Source organism: Phaseolus vulgaris, chromosome 4, assembly GCF_051622355.1.
Source record: "Phaseolus vulgaris cultivar YP4 chromosome 4, ASM5162235v1, whole genome shotgun sequence".
Taxonomy (NCBI): Eukaryota; Viridiplantae; Streptophyta; class Magnoliopsida; order Fabales; family Fabaceae; genus Phaseolus; species Phaseolus vulgaris.
The window spans coordinates 10,867,992-10,892,306 of NC_143501.1; the positions used below are offsets into that span (position 1 = coordinate 10,867,992).

The 24,315-nt window shown below is 32.5% G+C and overlaps 1 protein-coding gene and 1 pseudogene across 1 annotated transcript; both read left to right on the forward strand.

Moving 5' to 3' along the window:
- Positions 1–2,564: 2,564 nt before the first annotated feature.
- LOC150027900 (uncharacterized) lies at positions 2,565–14,146 on the forward strand. Its single transcript, XM_090301832.1, has 2 exons — positions 2,565–4,357; positions 13,834–14,146. Exons 1-2 carry the CDS (start codon positions 2,565–2,567, stop codon positions 14,144–14,146), a joined length of 2,106 nt encoding a protein of 701 aa, XP_090157958.1.
- LOC150027901 (uncharacterized) lies at positions 12,089–13,256 on the forward strand (annotated as a pseudogene).
- Positions 14,147–24,315: the final 10,169 nt, after the last annotated feature.

A 24,315-nucleotide genomic window follows, 5' to 3' on the forward strand; every position in this document is an offset into this window, starting at 1 on the left:
TTGGGTGAAGTGTGGGAGTTGTCCTGCTCCTTACAATGTTGGCTGCAATCAAAGGATTGGCTCTCATGTTATGTGGTTTTCTCTCGTTTAGTTGGAGGCACTGGAATTCGATTTCTGGTTGTTGCCACAACTTTTAGCTTTAGGCTTGTGCTAGTATCTCTGCTGTTGTTTATAGTAGTTATTAGACTGTTGTTATTCCTTGTAAGAAGAGTAGTTGCTTATTGTGGAGGATTACCTCTTGCTCTTGAAGTCATTGGAACTTATTTATATGGAAGGACGAAAAAAGAATGGAACAGAGTATTGTCAATATTAGACAATAATCCCCGGTTAGACAATAATTGAGTAAGATTATTCTTTATATATGGTCTTCATTTTTGGTCATGATTTGGTGGTTAAGAACACAACTGCCTATCTGATATGTAGTGAATAAATTGACTTAGAAAAGGAACATGTGTCAAAGAAAAAATCTCTCCTTAAATTTATAAAGAAAACTCTAATGTGAGTTCTAGTAAGTAATTTATCTTTGAGAACTTTTAGTTATGGAATTAATCCTTGTGTCCTTCATTGCAATTTAATTTTTCTGATCCTTTCCTTGTTTTTCTTTTAGTATAGCTCATAGTTACGAGATTCATACTTATTTTACCCTGTTTCTCACTCCTCACATTGTGCTTCCTTGGCTTTACTTGAACTGTTTATTGTATTTGCTTTGTCGTTGTTACTTTTGTCATTCAGAAAACCAGCAAGACTCAAACAAAGCATAATTAACAGATACATCTAATAAACCATTCTTTCTACCAAAAGTTTTTCAAATAACGAAAACAACTTGTGCCAAATAGTGAGCCAGATTTGATCCTGCTGCACAAGTTTGTCACCAGAAAAAGCCATTGAAACATATGATCCTCGATGCCCTTTCTTTTCTCAAATCGCCACCATGTTGATATCCGTTGATCCAGCAGCACCAATCCTACTACTTAGAGATCTCCAACAGACTCCCACTCCCTCTCAGCTCCCTCTTTGGCCGAGAAGAATCTTCTTGGACACCAATCTGATTTGCTTTCTCTGCATCTTCCAAATCTTGAATATTACTCGTCCTTTTTCTTACCAGCTCCATCTTTATTGCCTCCTTTAGCCCATCTTAGTGTTGTACTACTAGGCACGTACCTGCATCAAACCACCTTTCTCAACCATAAACCGCACAAATAATGTATAACTTAGCATAACTCTTGTTTCCTTCATAATCCAATAAACCATTGCCCATTATATTCACACTTCTCCTTTCTTCAAATATTGTAATTGTTAGAGTAGAAATGAAAATATTAGTCTCAATTAATTATCTCTTAGGTTGTTGATTGTTGGGATATCATTGACACGTTTTTTCTTTCTCAACTTCTCTTAGTAGATATTAACTTGAGCAAATATTTTTAAAACAAACTAATATTTTTGTATTATAATTTTGACTGTACTTTTAAAATTGCAGGATGTTGCTTTGAAGGTTTTAAACAGTTTAGGATTTTTATCATATCAGTTGAAAGGATTTGTAAGAGGTAAGTCTTTCTGAAATAGATTTAAGTATGCTCATATGCCCATTGCAATTTATTAGGATGTACATTATTTTCACTAATTGGTGGCATGTTGAACCTCTTTTACTAGAATAAGTGGGTCTAAAATTTGCTTTATTTTTTGTTGTTTTGTGAATGGTATTAACTGAAGTTACATACTATATAGACCTATAGTTTATGACAATTGTTTATTTATATCATAATGGAGAAAAGTAGATTATGAAGTGATTGATGTCCTGCATAGAACTTATATAAGTAATTGATGTTGTCATATAATGCAATAATTTATGAAACTCTTTCTTATTAAGAGATATCTTTATATTGGTTTAAGAGATGCTTTGTTCATAGATATTATTTTTTAACACAATTGATTATTACATTACTTGCTAGGTCAAGGTGAAGTAACTTATAATACTCTTTTTTAATACATTAAAGGGCTAAAGGCATCTTTGTGGCAACTTCAATCTTTAGTTGTCGTTGGTTCAGAACATGGAATGGTTTCATGTAAATCGTAGTTGGATGTACAATAGATGCTATATTGGTAGAGGGGGTTTAAAAGAAAGTTTTGTGAATGGGGTTGAAGAGTTTGTCATTAAAGCTTGTCAACAACAGTCTTATTTGAATGAAAGGAAGCTTAGATGTCCAAGCGATAAATGTCAATGTACAAAGATTTTTCCAATTGAAATGGTCAAGCTTCACCTCTATAAAAACGGTTTCATGTATGATTATCATGTTTGGATTCATCATGGTGAACAAGTGCCACATGTTAATGACAATGACGATCATGTTCGTGTTTCAAGTAGTGATGTACATGTGGATGAAAGTGAACAATTTGTAGCAATGCAAGACATGGTGTACGATGCTCTTGGGCAACATGAGACATTTGAACCATCTAATTTTAATAACAGAGAGGAGCCTCCCAATGAAGAAGCTCAGAGATTTTATGATCTGTTGTTAGAGGCTAATGAGCCATTGTTTGAAGGGGCTGTAGATTCTAAATTATCAATGTGTATGAAATTGTTAGCTTGCAAGTCTAATTGGAATGTTCCTAACCAATGCTTAGATTTCATCACAACAATGTTGTCGGATGCTACACCAATAAAAGAGGGTTTGCCAAAAAGTTATTATGATGCTAAGAGGTTAGTGTCAATGTTGGGGTTGAAGGCTAAGAGGATAGATTGTTGTGTAAAAGGTTGTATGCTTTTTTATGACAATGAATATGGGAAAAATGATGGACGACTACTACAGTGTAAATTTTGTCATCATGCACGATATCATGACCCAAAAGTTGGAACAAGTAAAAGAAAACCAATTCCTCTAAAAAGAATGTTCTATTTTCCTATAATTCCAAGATTACAAAGATTGTTTGCATCTATGCAAACTTCAGGACAAATGACATGGCACTATGATAATAGAAGACCTTCGGGTGTGCTACGACATCCCTCAGATGGTGAAGCTTGGAAACATTTTGATCAATTACATCCTGAATTTGCCGCTGAGCCACGTAATATACGACTTGGTTTATGCTCTGATGGATTTAATCCATATATTCAAGCATCAACAAAACCTTACTCTTGTTGGCCAGTAATTGTCACCCCATATAATCTTCCTCCTGAAATGTGCATGTCTAGACCCTATATGTTTTTGAGTTGTCTCATTCCTGGTCCACATAATCCGAAGACTCGTATTGATGTTTATTTGCAACCACTTATCGATGATCTTAAAAAGTTGTGGAGTGGTGTTCAAACATACGATATTTCAAGGAAGCAAAACTTTATGATGCGAGCAAGTCTAATATGGACAATTAATGACTTCCCTGCATATGGCATGTTGCCTGGTTGGGGGACTCAAGGTAAATTGGCTTTCCCGTATTGCTTGGAGCACACAAAGGCCTTTAGATTAGAACATGGAAAAAAAAATAATTGGTTTGACTCACACCGTAGGTTCCTGCCTAATGATCATACATTTAGGAGGAATAAAAAGGCTTTCAAAAAGGACAAAGTTGAAATGGGTGGACCACCACCTATGTTGACATCTGAAGAGGTTTGGAATATAGTTAGGAATCTACCAACAGTCATAGATGAGCCTCACATGTCCAAATTACCAGGTTATGGGGAGTGGCATAATTGGACAAAAAGAAGTATCTTTTGGGATCTTCCATATTGGAAAGATAATTTATTGAGGCACAATCTTGATGTTATGCATATAGAGAAAAATTTCTTTGACAAAATATTTAACACCGTCATGGATGTAAAAGGTAAAACAAAAGACAATGATAAGGCAAGAAAAGACCTAACATTGCATTGTAGGAGACCTGATTTGGAGTTAAAGTTGCAAGCTAATGGGAAGATTCTAAAACCAAAAGCAAATTACACTTTAACTACAGGGGAATCAAAGTTAGTTTATCAATGGATAAAAGAACTTCGTATGCCTGATGGTTATTCTTCAAATTTGGCAAGATGTGTGGATGTAGACAAGGGGAAGATGCTTGGAATGAAAAGTCATGATTGCCATATATTCATGGAGTGTTTACTTCCTATTGCATTTCATTCATTACCAGTGCATGTTTTGAATCCACTTATCGAAGTCAGCCATTTCTTCAAAGATTTGTGCTCGACAACAATAAAGGATCATGACTTGGTTAGAATTGAAGAAAATATTTCAATCATTCTTCGCAAGTTGGAGAGAGTATTCCCCCCTACATTCTTTGATTCAATGGAACACCTTCCAATTCATCTTGCAAATGAAGCAAGACTTGGTGGACCAGTTCAATATAGATGGATGTATCCATTTGAAAGGTATGAAAAATATTATTGTTATTATGTCAAAATAGTTCATTTATTTGTCTAAATCCATCTCCAATTTACTTAATTATAGGTTTATGGGTGATTCTAAACGCTCAGTGAAAAATTGAGGATTGGATAAATATTTAGGATTTTTGGAAATATGAAGACTTATTTGAAAGAAAAATTAAGAATTGAAAAGGGACAAACATTGTAATTTAGTCAACTTATTGTTATACAAATTTTTATTTTAAATATTTTATATTTTTAGGACTTTTTATTAATGATTTTGGTTTTTTATTCTACATTAATTTTAGTATGCAGAATTTTAAAATTTATATATTCTCAAATTTGTGTATGTTTTACTTTTTTTTAATGAATTAGATTATGTATTGATGTTACTTATGTTCTCACCGGTTGACTCAGCCGCCGTTGACTTCGAAGACAGATGGTGACTCCTCCTATTTCTGGTAGTTTCTGCTCTCTCCTTGGTTATCGAGAGTGGCTCCGTTGAAACAGAGGGGCCCTACTTGTTGATTGCACTTCGATGATCAAGTCAGTACTGAGCTAAGAAACAATAAGTTTGTAAAGCAGTTTTAGTCTTAGAAACGACATACCTTTCTAGGGTTCTTACCATCCTTTATATAGGTTGTATCTAGGTCAACTTCCCTGTTCCACAAGGATCTTTCCTTAAGTGGAATTAAGGGTACTAGCAAGGCGTCCTGTTGTGCGTTGCACAAGCTTAGCACAGCACAGGACTTGCCTTTTCTGGAGTGTAAAATCTCAACTGTATGGTCGCCAGGGTACCAACTCATGCACCAGCGTTGCGGGGCCATCTATTCTATAGCTGCCCTAATTATTCATTTGCCATGCATGCAGTCTTTCCCTGGAAACCTTAACCCTCATGGGCCTTAGTGCTTCTAAGGAATACTTACTTGTGCTAGACCTGAACGTACTATACACACCACATGCATGAACTCTCCCGTGATTTAGGTCTTTCTTTTATCTGGATGATAACTCATTGTTATTTCTGGGGCCCACTTACGTGGCCCATTATCGCGACCAGACCACCGATGTTCGATGTCACGTCTGATGCCAATCTCTGTTGCTGATGTTTGAGGTCTGACCAGTACACCTTAAATTATATGTTAGGTTTAACATTCAATTGAGTTAAAGAAAAATAAGATATATGCAAAATGAAAAAATAAACCAAGTATATAAATTTTTTGAAATATGATACTAAATATCTTAAAAAAAATAATTAAAGGATGATAAACAATCATTACAAGAAATTTGTTAAATATAAACTAATTTTACAGATAAAAATAATTAGTCACTATATTTATAAATTAGTTTTTAAATTAGTATCTAATTAGTTATTAACTAATTTAAATTCTAAAATTGGTAGGTAAAATCTTGATAACTAATTTATAAATTTAGAATATATATATATATATATATTCACTAATATGACATTAAAAAATGTATTTACCAATGTATTTCAATATAAGAACATATACATATAAATATATACTTATTTATGTAAATATATAATTATGGTAAAAATCTACATAACAACCTCATAAGTTATTAATAATTAATTATGATTAAAATATAGTAATATATAAATTATTCACGATTTAAATATACGAAATCATTAATAGTAATTCTATCCAATCCTTTTCAAAGCATTATTATTCACAACAAACCTCAACTTTAATGGATATAAAATAACAAAACAAACACCTTTCGAAAAACTTTATTAAATATGTTTTACCAAGATACTAGAACCTAATTTATTATGGTTTGTCAACATGACGATCTCTACTCTATATAAGTCAAAGTATGTTAATTGTACAAATAATTATATAACCAAACTTATGTAAAAGTGGTGTAAGAACTCTTGTTCCATTTCTCATCACATGATATCTTAATCTATATGATTTAAAATATCAATGAAGTAAAGATATCTCAATTATGAGTTCATGTACTTAATATTATAAACCACGCACAGACTCATCAAGATATGTGATCTTAATTCACCAAATCCAACATAACATATATCAATTCAATGAAATTCTTAAATTTTGTCTACCATATCCAACTAATCAATATAAACATTTTCAATAATTTTAAATCATATAACTTAACTTAAACAAAATATCTTAACATAGAATAAATTATCTAGACAAAGTATAAATGAGTTATATTACTTCATCCTATAAACCAGGTACTAGTTGAGTATATCATCCTATATACATGACCTCAATTCACCAAATCCAACTCAACATATATCAATTCAATGAAATTATGAAAAAAATTCATCATAATAGTCGTATACAATTAAACTACATATAACTAAAATGAAACATATAATCTTAAAACAGAGAAGATTCATAAAAAAAAATATAAATTACTTAGTAAATTCAAATTAGAAATTAGTTCCATACTTTTAGGTTGAGATTTGTCGAATGAATTCTCATTTACTGGCAAATTACCGACAAAAAACAATATATTTCCTAATATCATTAATAATTTAACAACTATAAGTTTAATATTTTGAATATCCAAAAGAACATTGTAATTTTAAACAATTTATATTTATTTTTAAAAACAAAGTTAAAATAGGGCAAAATGTGTTTTCCCGTAATACAATGCTTAATTAAATTAGAACTAGATTTCAAATTATCTCAATTCCAAAATTTTAGATAAACTTTATTCATATTTCTTTCTAAATCTTCTTCCACTTGAAGTCCAAACTCAACAATTCTAGACATCAATAATATTTGTACCTGTAAGTACCAGACAAACTAGTGATCGATCGCCCAAAATAAATAACAACATAAAGAACACAATAAATAACGGTTATCATTAACAATTATCACTAGCATTGAATAAATAACGGTTATCATTAGTATCAAATAGTTAACGAGTATTATTAGTAGTAATCATTAGCATTGAATGAGTCAAGGCGCAACCCAAAAGATCTGATAAATATCCCCTAACGTGTAATGGATAAAGAAAAAAGGACACACTTGTATAAAAGGGGTACATGACAAAGGAGTAAGATACGTTTTTAGATCCCACTATATAACACACCTTAAACAGAGCACTAACTTGAGCGTTGGAGTGCAATCCGCAGGTATTCCCAACCGACCGAGCGTCAATATTAAAGGAAGGAGATTGAAGGAGACAGGAAGATCACCGAGACATCCGTCACTCATCAACTAGCATAAGTACTATCTGGGCCGCTCTCACTCCTCATAGGTACAATGTTCAATAGTCATTTCATTTGAAAATTCAAAAATAATTTTCCTTACCTACAATTGCTTCAATAAATTGCAAAAGAGAACTTAAAAAATACCAAATATCTAAAACCTAAATGACATTACCAGAATAACAAAAAAAACACTCATAATAATACGAACTAGGTGAGAAAATAACATTTCTCAACTAAAATCACTAAAAAGAAAATAATTAAAAAACAACCAAATTTAAAGACAAAAAATAATTAGTCATTATGTTGACTAAATTAGTTACTATGTTAGAGACTAGAAAAATATTGGTATATATAGAATGGTTTCTATATTAATAAAAATTTATAAATTGGTATCTAAATTAACTATCAAGGTTTTAGGTACTAATATTTTAAATTCCTCTAAAACACTATTAGTAGTTAAAACCCTGGTAACTAATAGTTAGATACCTATTTAGAAACTATTCTATAAATTTTTATTAATTATAGAAATTATTTAGAAGTCAATAATTTTTTTAATTTATAAAATTGTCTCTAATTTAATTAAATAATAACTAATTTTTTTATTTCTAAAATTAGTTTTTATTTAATAATTTTTTATAGTTTATAATTGGTGAAATCTTAAAAGACTGGACAACACAAAAGAATTTAAAATAAAGAGATTTGAGCACAAGAAAAATTACTCTAATAAATCTTGTTTTGTTATTTACTCATTTACTTTATAGATGGTAAGAATTAGTATATAAAATATGAGAAATTTTTCAGAAATTCAGAGGAAACAAAGACGCATAGTGGTAGAGAGATGTGCAAAAAGAAAGTAGAAAAGAAGAAAATAATAAGAAAGAAAAGAAAAAAGAAAGGGAAAAACTGGCTTACGGACATGGGCTTTTTACGTGATTAATTTCTATGTTACACCTTATATATAGGTGTTTCCTTCGTCTTTCAATCATATAACATTTTTCCCATACAATTTTTTTAAACTTAAAACATATAAGTGTTACAATTTAATTAAATTTTGTTGAATGTCAATTAATCTGAGATTATCTTTAAAAATTATTGACTTTTATGACAATATTTGAAAACTCATTCTTAAGATGTTTTCCCCAAAAAAAAAATGCATTAACAATATATCAAAATTGAAAATTCATAAAATATATTTGTAATTTAAACCCAATTTTATATCCTTTTTCAACGCAATTACTTATTTAAAATTCCTTTTAAATTATTGTTTCTAAACCCACCTTATTTTTAACATGGAGTCTATATGATTTTTAAATAATTTCCTTAGATTGAAGTTGAGTTCAACAAAGTTGAATTTCTCCAACATTTGTTATTCCTTTGGAACTTTTCAACCATGGTTGGAAACATTGAACATGTCCATTATTCTTGCAAGTCTTCGCTAGATTCCTAGGTTTATTCAACATGCATGATGGGGGTTCATGTTTACAAATAGAATATAAAGATACACTATATAGATTAAGAGTAGTTGAACAAATATAATAAACAATTACATCTAACTATATTCACAAGCTATCGACAATCTAGCTAAAGACAACTACACAATGTGTTTTGTGTGTTCATTTCAAACTTCTCAAAACATGGACCATACATTTGACAGCAATGATTAACCTTACATCAAGTAAATATAATTGGAACTATGTGTTAAAATTAATTATATTATATATAATATTATTTTAGTAATGTAATTATACAATGACTTTAAATAAAGATGTCTAGTGTTTGTTAGGTTTAAATTATATTATAGACATTTAGAGCTACTTTTAAATCTTTATTTAATATTTTTTTTAAGTAATTTCTTTTTATTTTTACTATGTACAAGTTGGAATCGGACGAGTACCAAAAGTCTTGGTATTTGGTTCTGGTCGACTGATATGTTTAAAATGCATTAAGGACAAAAGAAGATTAACAATACTAAGCCGTACGAAGAATTAGGTAATACACTCTTAATCACGATCCATACGTTAATCTTGACCCAACAGTAATAGGGCCCCATCACAAACATATAAATAAACACAAATTCCAAGAAAAAGGTACATCATTATTTCACATTTATTGCACCGAATGCCAAACACTTACTTAAGCGTCGGAACACCCTTTGTAGGTGTCCTTCCTCGAAGGAAGAAGAGCTTGATTGAAGGTGAGGAACAAAGGAAGCGTTTGTCGACCGAGCCTAAGGAATGGAGGAAGGAGCGTATACCGATCGAAGCAGAGAGGTTAATTTTCAGCCGGTAGGAGTTCTCTCAATCTCTTTTGTACGAGAACGATTGGCGCCCACCGTGGGGCCGAGAGAAATCAGAGAAGAGAAGAGTGAACCAGATGCTATCTACCATATGGAAAACAAAAAGATGTCCGAGGCCGAGAAGATGGCCTTGCTCATGTCCCTTTCAAAGGAAGATGGCGTAAATGAAACACAAGAATGAAGAAGAAATTCAAGCTCTCCAAAAGGAGAAGAAGGACATGAAGCGACTGCTGACTGAGGGCAATCCACCCCTGAAGCAACAACAATAACCAAATGTATCCCTGTGCAGTCAACACTGTGACAAACCCTCGGTCTAGCCGATTGACCCTTAACTACAATGCACCCATTTGTATATAATGAATAACACTAACGAAGTTATACCTTACTTATATGCTCATAAAGCCATTGTTAAGGAAAATAACCAAAGACAACTAGAGAAATGGATCTTGATGGAACATAATTGGAATTTCATGCTTTAAAGACGTGGTGTTAAAGGATTCAATGACATCGAAAACCTTGACCTGGTTGACAAATGGATTGAAGTTTGATGTCATTTCTTATACAGGTTACGAAGTAAAAAATTGTACATTTTACACCAAGTCTTTGGATGAAAAAAGTACAAAATTGTGGTGTCACCCTTGAGGTCATGTCTATGCAATTTTGCACTTCAAAAGATGAAAATCTTGTACTTGGATCAATGTTGTACTATGGTGTCATACAAGAGATATGAGAGGTTGACTATACTAAGTTTTTTATTCCAGTTTTCAAGTGTAAGTGGGTTGACAATAAGTGTGAGGTAAAAATTGATGAACCAGGATTCACATTAGTTGACTTTCGAAAGATAGGTTATCAAGATAAGCAATTTATTATGACTCAACAAGCATCTCGGGTTTTCTACGTCAAAGATCCTACGTCAGAACATTGGTGTGTTAATTTACACGGGAAAAAATGGAGGTTATTGATGATGACTTGTCAAATATTAAAACTGATGACTCCCGTTAATTCACACCAATGATAATGAATCAAGATGACGATGTAGTTGATGATGTACATGCAACTCATAAAGACCACAATGAGGGAATATACATATGAATATTCAACCCACACCAATGCAAAAAAGCCCATTTACGACACTAAATACACATCACTTTTACTGCCAAATGTTTTCCATAAAAACGCGGTGACATTTTTTGAAATTAAAATGAGTGTGAAACGAAGGCTGTGGGTGAAACCGTCGTTTTAGACCAAAGCGCTTGGTATAAAATGGCGGTTAACTTTGGTCTAAAACAACGATTTTACCTAAGAATCGTCGTTTTAAAGTCATTTTATTACACTAATTTGAAGCGTGCCACTTACGCTTTCATTTTTCGTTTGTCTTTTCACTTGTCTTATGCTCGTGCTCTCTACTTCTTCTTCATCTCCGTTGCAACATTCACTCATTATAAGTTCTTTTTCCTTCACATTCACTCATTCCATTCTCCTCCATTGCTTATTATTTTTTGTTTCTCTTATTGGTTTGTTTCTCTCCTCCATTGATGAAGGTTTCCTTGGTTGCCATAACTGTTTCATTGGCTGCCACCATTTTCATTGGTTTCTTTGTTGCCACCACTGATTTCTTTGTTGTTACTAGTCGTCGCTGCCCTTCACCATCGTTTTGAAGTGGCTGTTGACTCTCCCAAACACATAAGGACTTCAGCTCCTTCAAAAATTACTTTTAAGATTCCTCTAGTGGTAAGGTCCTTCAAGTTAAATTAGAATCTCAATTTTTGTATGGTATGATTAAAAGTATGATATCAATAGATAACTATATATCAATCAGATTAGAGTAGTTAGGTTAGATGGACACTAATTTCATGTATTGGACCGAAGTACAAAATACAAGCATGCAATTATCCAATAACTGATTTGGACTTTATTAGAATAATGCAAAGTTTCTTGTTTCTCCAAGTTGTTTTGGCCAATTTTCATTGATTATACTTATTAATTGACGTAGTTGCTTGTTAATTGATTATACTTATTATAATCAAATGTTGTAATAGCCAATTTGTGCGAAACAAAAACATTATCCAAATATGAATTACTTATGGAAATCCATATATGGTTGAATTAGGCAGAGTTTGTAACACGAACTCTTACATTTTTGTTTCTAACACAAACTCTTAAATGTTCGTTTATAACACGATCTCTTAAAAAATCGTTGACTTTTTGTCAATTGCTTTATGAACAAAACATGGATCACTTTCCATCAAATCATGGATGGATGTATGATAGGTGTTATAGAGGAAGAGGTGCTTTGAAAGAGTCTTTTATATTGGGAGTTGAAGAGTTTATAACGAAAGCTTGCCAACAAGAATGTTATCAAAATGATGGGGGAATATGATGTCCATATAGTAAGTGTGATTGTACAAGAATTTTGGAGGAAAGACTTGTGAAGGTTCACCTCTACAAACATGGTTTCAAATCTAATTACTGGATTTGGATTGATCATGGTGAAGACATGGTAGAATGTGACTTGTATAATAACGATAACTGCATGGCTTTGGGAATAACTTGAGGTGCACACAATCACTCACAAGATGACCAATTTATGTTGATAGAATAAATGGTGTATGATTCTCTTAGGCAACAAGAGTCATTCTGAGTACCAAATGTAGATAACACGGAAGAGCCTCCGAACGAAGAAACTCAAATATTTTAATTATAAGTTTTTGTTGGATGCAAATATGCCATTGTATGAAGGGGTATCAGATTCCAAATTATCAATGTGTGTCAGGCTATTAGCTTGCAAATCCAATTTGAATATTCCTGACCAATGCTTAGAGTTTATTTCAAAAATGCTTTTGGATACAACGCCCACCAAAATAGGTTTGCCTAAAAGTTATTACGATGCAAAAAGGCTAGTGTTGAAGTTGGGATTACAGGCTAAGAGGATTGATTGTCGTGTAGATGGTTGCATGCTCTTCTATGATAACGAATACGGTAAAAATGATGTAGCGTTGCTTGAATGCAAATTTTTTCACAAGTCAAGGTATCATCACCAAAACACCGGAGCAAGTAACAAAAAACCAGTTCCTGTAAAGGCAATATTCTATTGGCCAATAATTCCAAGGTTGCAAAGAATGTATGCTTCAACACAGACTGTGGGACAAATGACATGGCGCTATGATAACAGAAGCAGTAATGGTGTTTTGCATCATCCATGTGATGGCGAGGCTTGGAAGCACATTGATAAAATATATCCCGATTTTTTTGTGGAGGCACACAATGTTCGATTAGGTTTATGCTCTGATGGTTTTAATCCATATGTGCAAGCATCAAATGCACCATATTCATGTTGGCCAATAATTATGACCCCGTACAATCTTCCTCCCGAAATGACAAAGCACGAATGGACTTAAGTTTGTATTGTAGGCGAAGAGACTTGGAACTGAAGTCACATCCTAATGGAAAGATGTTCAAGCCAAAAGCAAATTACACACTTGCAAAAGAGGAAATTAAACATGTGTATTAATGGTTAGAAAATCTTAGGATGCCTGATGGATTCTCTTCGAACTTGGCTAGATGTGCTGATGTGAACAAGGGAAGGGTGCTTGGGATGAAAAGCCATGATTGTCATGTATTCATGGAATGCCTACTTCCCATTGCATTTAGTTCGTTACCAACTCATGTTCGAAATCCCATTATTGAGGTAAGTCATTTTTTCAAAGATTTGTGTTCTACAACATTAAAAGAGGATGAACTTACTAGGATGGAACAAAACATTCCAATAATTCTTTGTAAGTTGGAAATAATATTTCCCCCAACATTTTTTGATTCTATGGAACATCTCCCTGTCCATCTAGCATATGAAGTCAAACTTGGTAGAAATGTCCATTATAGGTGGATGTACCCATTTGAAAGGTAATAATAAGAGTTATTAGTCTTTATTTAATGTGAACTATAATTATCAATCATAACATATTTCTTTGATTATAGATTCATGGGATATGCTAAACGATCAGTGAAGAATAAGGCTAGGGTAGAAGGATCTATTTGTGCATCTTATTTGTATCGTGAGACAACTCATTTTTGTTCATACTATTTCAACAACTTCATGTTAAGACCACAACATTGTAGAAATGAAGTGGACATTGAAAGTGAAAGGCTTCCATCAATCTTATCTGTCTTTGACCAACCTGGACATCATTCTGGGAGGGAGATCACTCATTGGTTTACTGATGAAGAATTGAGCTTAGCTCATGTTCATGTTTTGATCAACTGTAATGAAGTTAAACCATACCTTGAGTAAGCCTCATGCAAGATTTTCTTTTAAAAAACTATTATTCATTCATTAAGTTATCACTAACCTAATGCATAGACACCTATATATTGACAGCTCTTTCTTACAATCTAATAAAAATTCCGAATCACATTTTTTGGCTCGTATACATGTAGAATTCCCTTTGTGGTTTAGGAAACAAGTATGTATCTACAAATTGTATAATTTATTTTTTCTTAACTTCTTTAACCATTTCATAAAAAATTAATGACATTGATATATTAATAGGTTCATAAAGACCCTTTAACTGTGAAGAACCAACACCTAAGAGATTTATCACTTGGTCCTTTAACGTGTGTAAAAGAATGACCCACATTCTTTGTGAATGGGTACAAATTCCACACTCATGCATGGAGCGAGGGAAAGAAAACAATAAATAGTGGGGTCCATGTAAAGGGTCTTACAATTCTTCGACCTCAGATAAAAAAGTTTTTTATTTTACTGTAATTGGTTTGATCCATCAATAGTTGGGAGTAGGTAACTATATTTAAATTATTGTTTATAATAAACTATATGTACTTTAAAATTAATTTAAACTTATTTTGTGTTGCAGTATTTTATGGATGCTCAACCATTAAATTAAGAATAAATGGACTATGTGAGGAATTCTCGGGCCACATACTTCATTAGGTTTTATAACTTTAGACTATTTAATGAATAATATATAGGTTTAATTAATATAACATGTTTCTAATGTATAGGAAATTAGCTAAGTAGATAGTAGTAGATAGGAATATATATTGGTGGATGTAAATGATTATCAATATATATATATATATATATATATATATATGATTTGATTGTGTTGAAAAATGTGTATCTGATTGTTTGAAATATTATTGCATATTTGGTTGGGCTTTTAAATGAATACGTAAATTAAGTGGAGGAAATACATAAAGCAAATTGAACTAAAAAATATGTCATCAGAGACTACGATTGTAGTCAAACCATAGTCTATGAGACACTATAGGCGCCGATTATGGACAAAATTGTCGTCTATAGTGGCCCATAGACTGTGATTTTGACTACAACCCGTAGTCAATGGGAGAGACCATGCAAGAAAAGGGTATAGGCCCAGAAAAGGATATAGGCTCCGATTCTTGTAATAACCATCGCATATACTCTTATCTGCTATATTAAGATATTATATTATGTAAGAAATAGGCGTCAGTTACTAAAATAATCGTCGTCTATAGTGACATTAATAGACTACGATTCATAACCGTAGTCGATAAGTCAAAACTATAGACGACTTGCTCAAAGACTACAGTTGTAAAATCGGTGTCTAAGGTCCTTAAATTGTTGTCTAAAAGTGTTTTTATACTAATGATATAATAATAATTTATTTAAGATTTTTTATTTGGTGAAATTTACCTCTTAATTATAAAAATGGATAAAATTTGAAAAAATTATTGAAATGGGTAAGTGAGATAATATGACTTCATTTTAAAGAAGTCATGCCAAGATGACACAATTTCAGTGTATTTGAATTGAAGTCGTACAAAGGTGACATGACTTAGTCATTTTGATATATCCATTTCAATAATTAACAGATAAAACTGCATCAAATTAGTAAAAAGCTCAACAATTTACATTAATATTATGAAGTTATCTTATTTTCGAATGGTTGAGAAAATATTTCACGAAAAGGGTAAGCGAAGTTGACGAAAATAATAAGAATAAAATTATAAATTAAAAAAAACTAGTTATTGAGTTTATTGACGATAAATTATTATGAAGTGAGTCAGAATTAAAAAATTGTGTTTAAGTCACTTTTTATAAATATTCACAATTCTTTCTAACACCATTTCTTTAATTTCTTTAAGAGATTGATAAAAAGGTTATCATAAAATGTATTTCTTCCCTAAAATAAGGGATTATTTTAAATTCATAATTTGTCAATCATTTATAGTGGTATTTTTATTCCTTAACACTAGGAATTAAGTAAACTAAAATAAGCATGGGAATGAGTCATCCCCATAATATTATACAGAGGCCCATAATTAATGAAGGAAAAGTAAAAGCAATTTCTTTTTGCACCTCAATGCTTTCTTCCTGCACCACTCTACGTGAAATAACAATTTTGTCATTTCTTTTTTCATTTTTCCATTGCCACCTCCCTTTTTTTTTATTTTAAAATTTATTATTTAGAATACAAAATTATATTCCAAATTTTAGAGTTTCGAAAATTTATGAATTAGACAATTTGAAAAAACAAAAAAAAGAAGAGAAATTCTACACCTTTTGCTGAGGGTAATTTTAAAATTAAAATATTTATAGAGGTGCATGAAGAGAATATGGTAGGGGAGGAAGAAATTGCCAAAAGTAAGACAACATGCTTTGCATGTTCTCTCGAGCCTGTATTTGTAATGTAAGTATACACCACGTTGTATTTTTATGTGTAGAAAACACGTAGTTTTTATATAAAAAGTATTTTTTTATTTGAGTAAGGTTAGACTAATTCTCTTTCATAATGTTAGTTTTGAAACAAAAATAATTAGAAAAAATTAGTGTATTATTGCAAAGCTAAATTTTTAAGTTAAAGATAATGTGATATTTTTAAAAGACACTGAAAAGAAAAGATAGAAATTAAAAGTAAAATGCATCGTTGATTAAATAAAAATCTAAAAAAATTGTTTTATCCTTGTATATTGTCAGTTAAATTTTATATTTTGTTGTGTTTTTTATGAAATTATATTTCCCATTCTAATAAAAAACATTAGTTCATATCTAATTCTGCTGAAGATAAAATTTGTCATTAAACATTAAATTTAATTATAAGAAATATTTAATGAACATATATTTTAAACTTTTAATAAAAATAAGAACGCTAATATGTCATCAAATTGGCTATAATTTTAACTAGACCAACACTCCTAATAATCACAATCAGCAAGAAAAAAGTGAAATTCAATGTAAGAGGACCGAACACTAACAAAAAGAAACCTTCGAAAATCATATAAAAGGGGAATACCATAAAAGAAATCCTAATTTTTAATCTCAAAATAACTTAAACTATCAATATGAGAACTCGTGTTTAAAGAGCTTATGCAATTCAACCATCTATTCCTTAGTCTTAAAGAAATTAAATTACTATTATAAAATAATTTTACCATACTTCTAACAATATTCTCTTGAAATAAGTCATGAGCATGAGCATTTTATATATGATTTTTTTATACACTAATCTTCAGATTGAGTAGAATGAATCCAATGACAAAACTTGTCATCAAAACCAATTTTTTTAGAACATAAATGAGGAAATTCCAGTCAAGTATCAAAAGCTTCTCTTATGTTAATTTTAAGAGTATGTTTCCTTCAAAACATTTTGTATCCAACAAATTCACTACTCAAAAGTTGTTCCTATGCAGCTCAATATGGTTCATTTTAGACTTATGAGTGATTATTTTGAATTCATTCTTAAGAAAAGATATTTTGTTCACAGTTGCAGGTATAGTAGCGTTCCTATGAAATAACTGTTTTTTAGCTTCATATGAACCATTTAACCCTTGATTTATTTTTTATTTATTTTTATTTTATATAGAGAACTCTAGGAGAAGAAAGAATTGCAAAAATAGAATTTCCATTGAAAGAATAAAATCCAAAATTGTATTGAATTAATAGAGAAGAGAGATTGTATCAAATAATCAACAAACGAATATAACATACTTGATACAAAGACCTGTATCAAATAACTCCTTAACAAAATTCTTGTCCTCAAGGATTAACCTCAAAATACTTTTGGTTGATGTCATGGAAAAACTCCCAAATAATTTCTTCAGGCACTTCATGAATTAAACTAAGACCTCGATAATAGGTCTATTGTTTCAATGTTGTAAAACTTTCACGTCACTTCCTTAGCGGGTCACTCTGGTTCCAAAGTTATCATGACACGACTAACAACATTGTTCTACTGGAACTGAATGTACCGTGATACAAAAACATATATTAAACAGTGTCTTCCCTGTCAACAAAACAAACCCAATAATAAAAACCCTTTAGGATTACTCCAATCAATACCTATACTAACCAAGCTTTGGGAAGATTTAACCACTGATTTTATCACCCACTTACCTTCATCTTTTGGCCACACCGCCATATGGGTAGTATGTGATAGACTGTCCAAATTTTCTCATTTCATCACCCTACCCACCTCCTTCAATGCCACTCAATTAGCTAACCAATTTTCTATTGAGATTTGCACATTGTATGGAGTTCCAAAGTCTATCATTTATGATCGAAATCCTCTATTCCTTAGCCATTTCTGGAAAGAACTATTTCACCTACAAGGAACAAAATTAAAATTTAGCATAGGTTACATCCACACACTGATGGTCAAATAGAAGTTATCAATAGAAGTTTGGAAGTCTACGCGAGATGTTATTAATTCACGAACTTGGTACAAATTTTTGCATCTAGCGGAGTTCTAGTACAACTCATTGTATCACTCCGTCATCAAAACCACTCCTTTTCAGGCTCTATATGGACGACCTCCACCAACAATTCTCGCCTACGTTTTAGGTACAACCATAGAGTCCAACCTTGACATCACGCTCCACGAACATACACAGATGCTGCATCAGTTGAAAGCAATCCTCGTGAAGACACAATAACGAATGACACTCACAACAAACAAGTCTTGTTGCCACCACACTTTCGACGTCGACAATTGGGTTCTCCTCGCCGCCAAGCTTACTGTCAAACATCTCTTTTCACCAAGGGTCAAAAAAAGCTCTCCCAGAAATTCTACGGTCCTAACCCCATAAATCGTCGCATCGGCGAGGTTGCCTATGAACTCCTCCTCCCATCCTCCTCCAAAATCCACCTTGTCTTCCACATCTCCTTGCTTAAACCCTATCACAACCCCAAACCACCCCCTTCTTTCCATTTTCCATAAAAAGATGACACACCCTCGTCCATCTCACACCCACTCCCAACACTTTTCCCAAACTCATAAAGCGCCACTTCTCACTCCGAAATTTGAAACCAACTCGTAACGTCAAACCCAACTCATCCCACTTCAGTCACGACTATGTGTCGACCATCAACGAATCATATTAAACCTCACAACCCTTCCATCGCAACTCAACCACGTGGACCTGCACCCTCATTAGTAACACCATTTGTCCCTAACTTTTCACCTACCCCCACACTCTAGAACCTTTCGTGCACAAGTCATTTAAAGGGCCCAAAACTTTCATGTCCACTCACAACCAAATTAAAACCCCACTCACACTCCCCAAAACCCAGTCATCATACCCCAAAGCCCAACACATTGTTCCATCAACTTCACTCCCACTTAACCCAACTTACACTCACGGTCCAATTAACGCCCTACACACAATCCCCACGACCCAATTCTCATATCCTGAATCTCAACATTTTATTCAATTTGTTTCACTCCCATTTAACCCAGCTTACCCAATACCCACAAACCTTGAGGACAAGGTTGTTCCCGAGGAGGAGGAAATTGATATTAGGCCTATATCTTCAAGGCCCATAAGGAAAACATCAAAGCCCGCAAAATTTAAAGGTTACATTTAGAAACATTAGCTGTCATATCTAAGGGAAATATTATGGTTATATCTTTCTGTTAGTAGAGAAAACAATTGTCCTATAAGGATTAACTTACAATAACTTTTAGGGTCTTTATAAGACATTTCTACGTAATAGAAAAAGGGAGAGAGTTAATTTTCATTTTTATCTTTTTAGATTATTCTTTCATTTTTAGATTTTTATGCCTTTAACCCATGTAATCTTGATTCTGGTTCCTTGCCTCCAATGACATTGCAATCATCCATAGGAACGGAACTTGATGCCACAGCTTCTACATGATTTTTTAGTTGAGAAACGTGAAATATAGTGTGGACTTTAGAATGAGTAGAAGAATGTAACTTATAGGCTGCTGCTCCAATTTTGTCTTCAATAAAAAATGGCCCAAAATACTTTGGAGCTACCTTACAATTTTTTTTAATATGTTTTCCTAGAAGGATGTAGTTCTATCACTTTTGTGTTTATCAGCTTGTTGCATCATGTGGAACTTAATCATATTCAAAGCTTCTTTTCTCTTCTACAAGTTTGTGTCAACTAGTTCTATTCTTATTCCCCCGGTAAATAAGGAAGAAAAGTTGGAGGTTTTTTATTGTAAGATACTTCATAAAGACTAGTATGTATGGCACTGTGACAAGTTGTATTGTACCACCACTTAGTCTAAGGTAGCAATTTTGACCAATCCTGAGGATCATTTGCATACATGTATCTTATGAAGGTTTCCAAACATCTATCAACAACTTAATTCTGTCCATTAGTTTGAGGATGATATGTAGTAGAAAGCTGCATGTATGGGTTCATCTTGTTTCATCTCCATTTGTCTTCTCTTCTTAAGACCTTTTGTTGAATAAGAGCTTTGATGTCTCCAAATTGTGTGTGTGGGTATTGGGTAGTTTGAATTTGTAAATCCACTCTTAGTTAGGATCCAAAGTTGGTTTAAATCAAATCCTTTTGAAAAAGAGTGTTTTACAAAGAAGTGGAAAAACAACTAGTTGTTTTATCTTTTCAATCGATTGTTTTACACTTAGAGGTTTTTGAAAAGGATTTGAAACTGTTTTAATTTGCTGTCAAACCAATTCAATCGGTTCTTTCGAAAAATCAACCGATTCATTTTTTAATTTTCTTAACAGAATTCTATTAAGTTAGTTCAATCTGTTTTAATGGATTTGAAACTAATTTGCCTTTTGCATTAAATGTTTTTAACAACCGATTGGAGTATATATAATCTGTTTTAGGCTCGTTATTGATTCACAAGATTGCTTTCAAATCAAGTTTTTCCAAGATTGCTTAAGGCTTTGGATTTTTTCTAAGAGTGGAATAGGATTGCTTTGTAACTTTTGAATTCAATCTGTATTAGGTGTGATCATTCCTTTTCTCTCTTGAATACTGTATACTTGTTTTGTACATATACAGAGGGTGTTCTGTAATCTGTAGTGTGTGGTTTGCCAAAGGAGGTGTGTTTTCTTGAAGGGTTCAAGATCACCCTTTGGGTTTGTGGTTTGTAATCAAGGTTGTTGATTGCTTAGTGGAATACCCAGTGGTTTCTGGGACTGGATGTAGCTCTTGGATAAAAGTGAACCAGTATAAATTTTTTGTGTGATTCTTTCTATCCTTAATCTCATTTAAATTTGTTTTGGTTTGTTTTTATTAACTGCTGATAAAAACAACCCGTCGAATCGCATAAACAACCACTTGATTTTCTAGAAACATAATAAAACATATTTGTTTCTTGGCTAACTGGGTTTCTTTCTCTTTGATTCTTCATTGGATTTTTTATACCTTCAAAGTTTGCAAAAAGTATTTTAAAAACAATTCACCTTCGTCTTATTTAAGGCCTACAATTCCAACACCTTTTTCCTATGAGCTTTAACCATTTTTAAGCAGTGTTTGCAAATGGGTGTTGTCTTATGGGTAGAACACCATACAACAAGTTGGTTGCACAATTATAAAGGTCTTTGTTGTAGGCAGAGGATAATAGTATTTCATCTACATTGTGCATATATGAGCTTTAGATGGTGAAAAAGTAATGTTCAAAAAAGGTATGCAAGAAAGGGTGTTGACATATTGAAGAGGTTTCTCTTTCGGTTTAAAACCACTTGTTTAAACTGCACGAAACTCTTGTATCTGTCAAACAAACACAAGTCATGAGACGTCCAAAGATCTTGTTCTTTCTCGATTAGAGATGCCAATATATTATGCGTTGGCCAACATAGAAACTCCTTGTTCAGATGATAAATTGATTTATCTTCGTTTTCATCTGACAAAACCTCTTTTACCCTTTTAAAAACTAAATGGTGCTTCCATTTGAGAATGATGTACTGCAATCTTGTAAGAGGTGGAACGAGTGAGGTAGCGGTGCACCGAGCCAAAAGAAAAACAATTGCCTTTTAGACGATGTTGGTTCTTCTAGAGGACTCATTGTCATCATAACCCTTCTTCATCTATTCGATGTTCTATCATATATATAGTTTACACATGTTCATATTCTTTCCCTTCATTTAAATCCTCTAATCTGAAAGATTTTAAGGATTGATGCGACAATCCTCTGAAAAAAAATGAGGCTTCTTCTAATTGATCTATGACACGATGATTTGTATGGAGTGAGATAAGGCAACTATTTCAATCAAGCTCAAAGGAGCATCAAAAGGAATATTTGGTGAAGGCACTAGCATAGAAAAAATCTTAGACAATAGTTTTTAGAGATCTTAGACAACGGTTTTGTAATGGCAATCTATCAGCACGTAGTCTTTACTATTAACTTATAGACGGCGGTTCAAAATTGCAATGTATGAGACACAACTAGGCGGTGATTATTTTAACTAACCATAGTGTACAAGGCACATCAAATGTGGTCAAAGCATATCCAGAGAAGGGTATAAACAATGGTTTTGACCAAAACCACTGTCTATAGTGTCTTTTAAATGGCGGTTTTGGCAAAAACCGCCATTAATTATGGTATTTTGTTTTTTAGTTAATTTTTTTTATGCGTTTTCTGCTCTTAATTAAATTGTTCATTTAAAAAAACCAGCTAGATACACATTCTTTCAAACAATCAAATTATAGATATTGATAAATCAATTACAAACACTAATAAATATTACTATTTGTCTAATTCCTATACATTAGAAGCATGCTATATCGCTTAAACCTATGTAATATTCATTAGCTTTCCTAATCCTAAATTAATTAACGAAGTATGTGGCCCAAGCATTTCTTACATAGTCCAATGCTTCCAAAGGTAGTAGTTGAGCATCCATAAAAAACTACATTTCAAAATAAGTTCAAATTAGTGTTAAGGTACATATACTTTTATTATAAAGAATAATTTAAATATTATTACCTGCTCCCAATCTTTTCAAATGTCTACCCTTATAATGGTAACCATCCATTCCATAACTTAGTAGCCACACTCATAGCCTCCCGGTTGTTTATTACACTACAATTCAATATTAATTAAAAGTTAATATTAATATTTTGACAAACAATGAAGATAAGAAGACATAAAATTACAAACATTTAGATTCAACCATTACTAGTGCAAAAAGAAGAAAATGATATGTTTTATTTAGTGCGGCTTTTGCACTACCCGCTTTTGTAAAAAACGCGGTGGCATTTTTGAAATTATTTTGATTTACGAATGCGGTTATTTGAATAGCCGCATTCGTAAATCAAAGCACTTGATTTACGAATGCGGTTATTTGTATAACCGCACTTGTAAATCAAAGCGCTTGATTTACGAATGCGGTTATTTGAATAACCGCATTCGTAAATCAAATTTTGATTTACGAATGCGGTTTTACCTTTAACCGCGTTCGTAAATCCTTTTTTTACCCTAAATTTTGAAGCGCGCCACACACAATTTCAAACTTTATTTCTCGTCTTTGCCTTCGTTTCGCGTTCGCACTCTGAGTTCGTCTCCTTCTGCTGCATCTACATTCCATTTGTGCAATGTAAGTTTCTTGAACTCTCTTTCTTCCTCTTCATCTTCACAAATATATGCATAAATGTTTTTCGTTTTTGTTATATATGTTTTTTTCCCTGCATTGGTGGTCTCGAAGCACTGTTTCGTTGGCTGACATTCGTTTTTCTTACATATTTTGGTTTCTCGCATTGCTCAGTACTCTTTCATTGTCTTCATGGTTTCTTGTGGATTTTTTGGTTTGCTCCGTTGCTGCTTCCCTGTCCGTCGTCGCTTCTGCTGCCGCCACCGTTGTTGGCGCTCCGGTGACTCTTCATCAACGTTGGTTTCACACAAGATTGACGATGTTTTAAATTTTTTTTTTTAATGATTTGGCATATACAAGTGCGGTTAAAGCAAATAACCGCACTTGTAAATGGTATTTATAAATATGGCTATATAGCCGCATTTATATTTCTTGATTTACAAGTGTGTGTTGATCAAATGCGGCTATAAAACCGCATTTATAAATTCGAAATAGCCGCATTTGTTTTATGTTTCTGCACTAGTGCATGTTAGCTTTTGACAATTTGAACCGTGTTTACCTCTGAGTACGCTATATCCACACCATGTTCTGATGAATAAAAAAAACCTTGTTAGTAGACGTTTAAGTATTATATGCAGGTAAGTT

What these genes read in the sequence shown, in the direction of transcription:
- LOC150027900 (XM_090301832.1), top strand. Translation starts at nt 2,565, where the DNA reads ATGTGTATGAAATTGTTAGCTTGCAAGTCTAATTGGAATGTTCCTAAC. An exon ending in TGGATGTATCCATTTGAAAG is followed by an intron (nt 4,358 to 13,833) that starts GTATGAAAAATA and finishes CTTTGATTATAG; the next exon opens with ATTCATGGGATATGCTAAAC.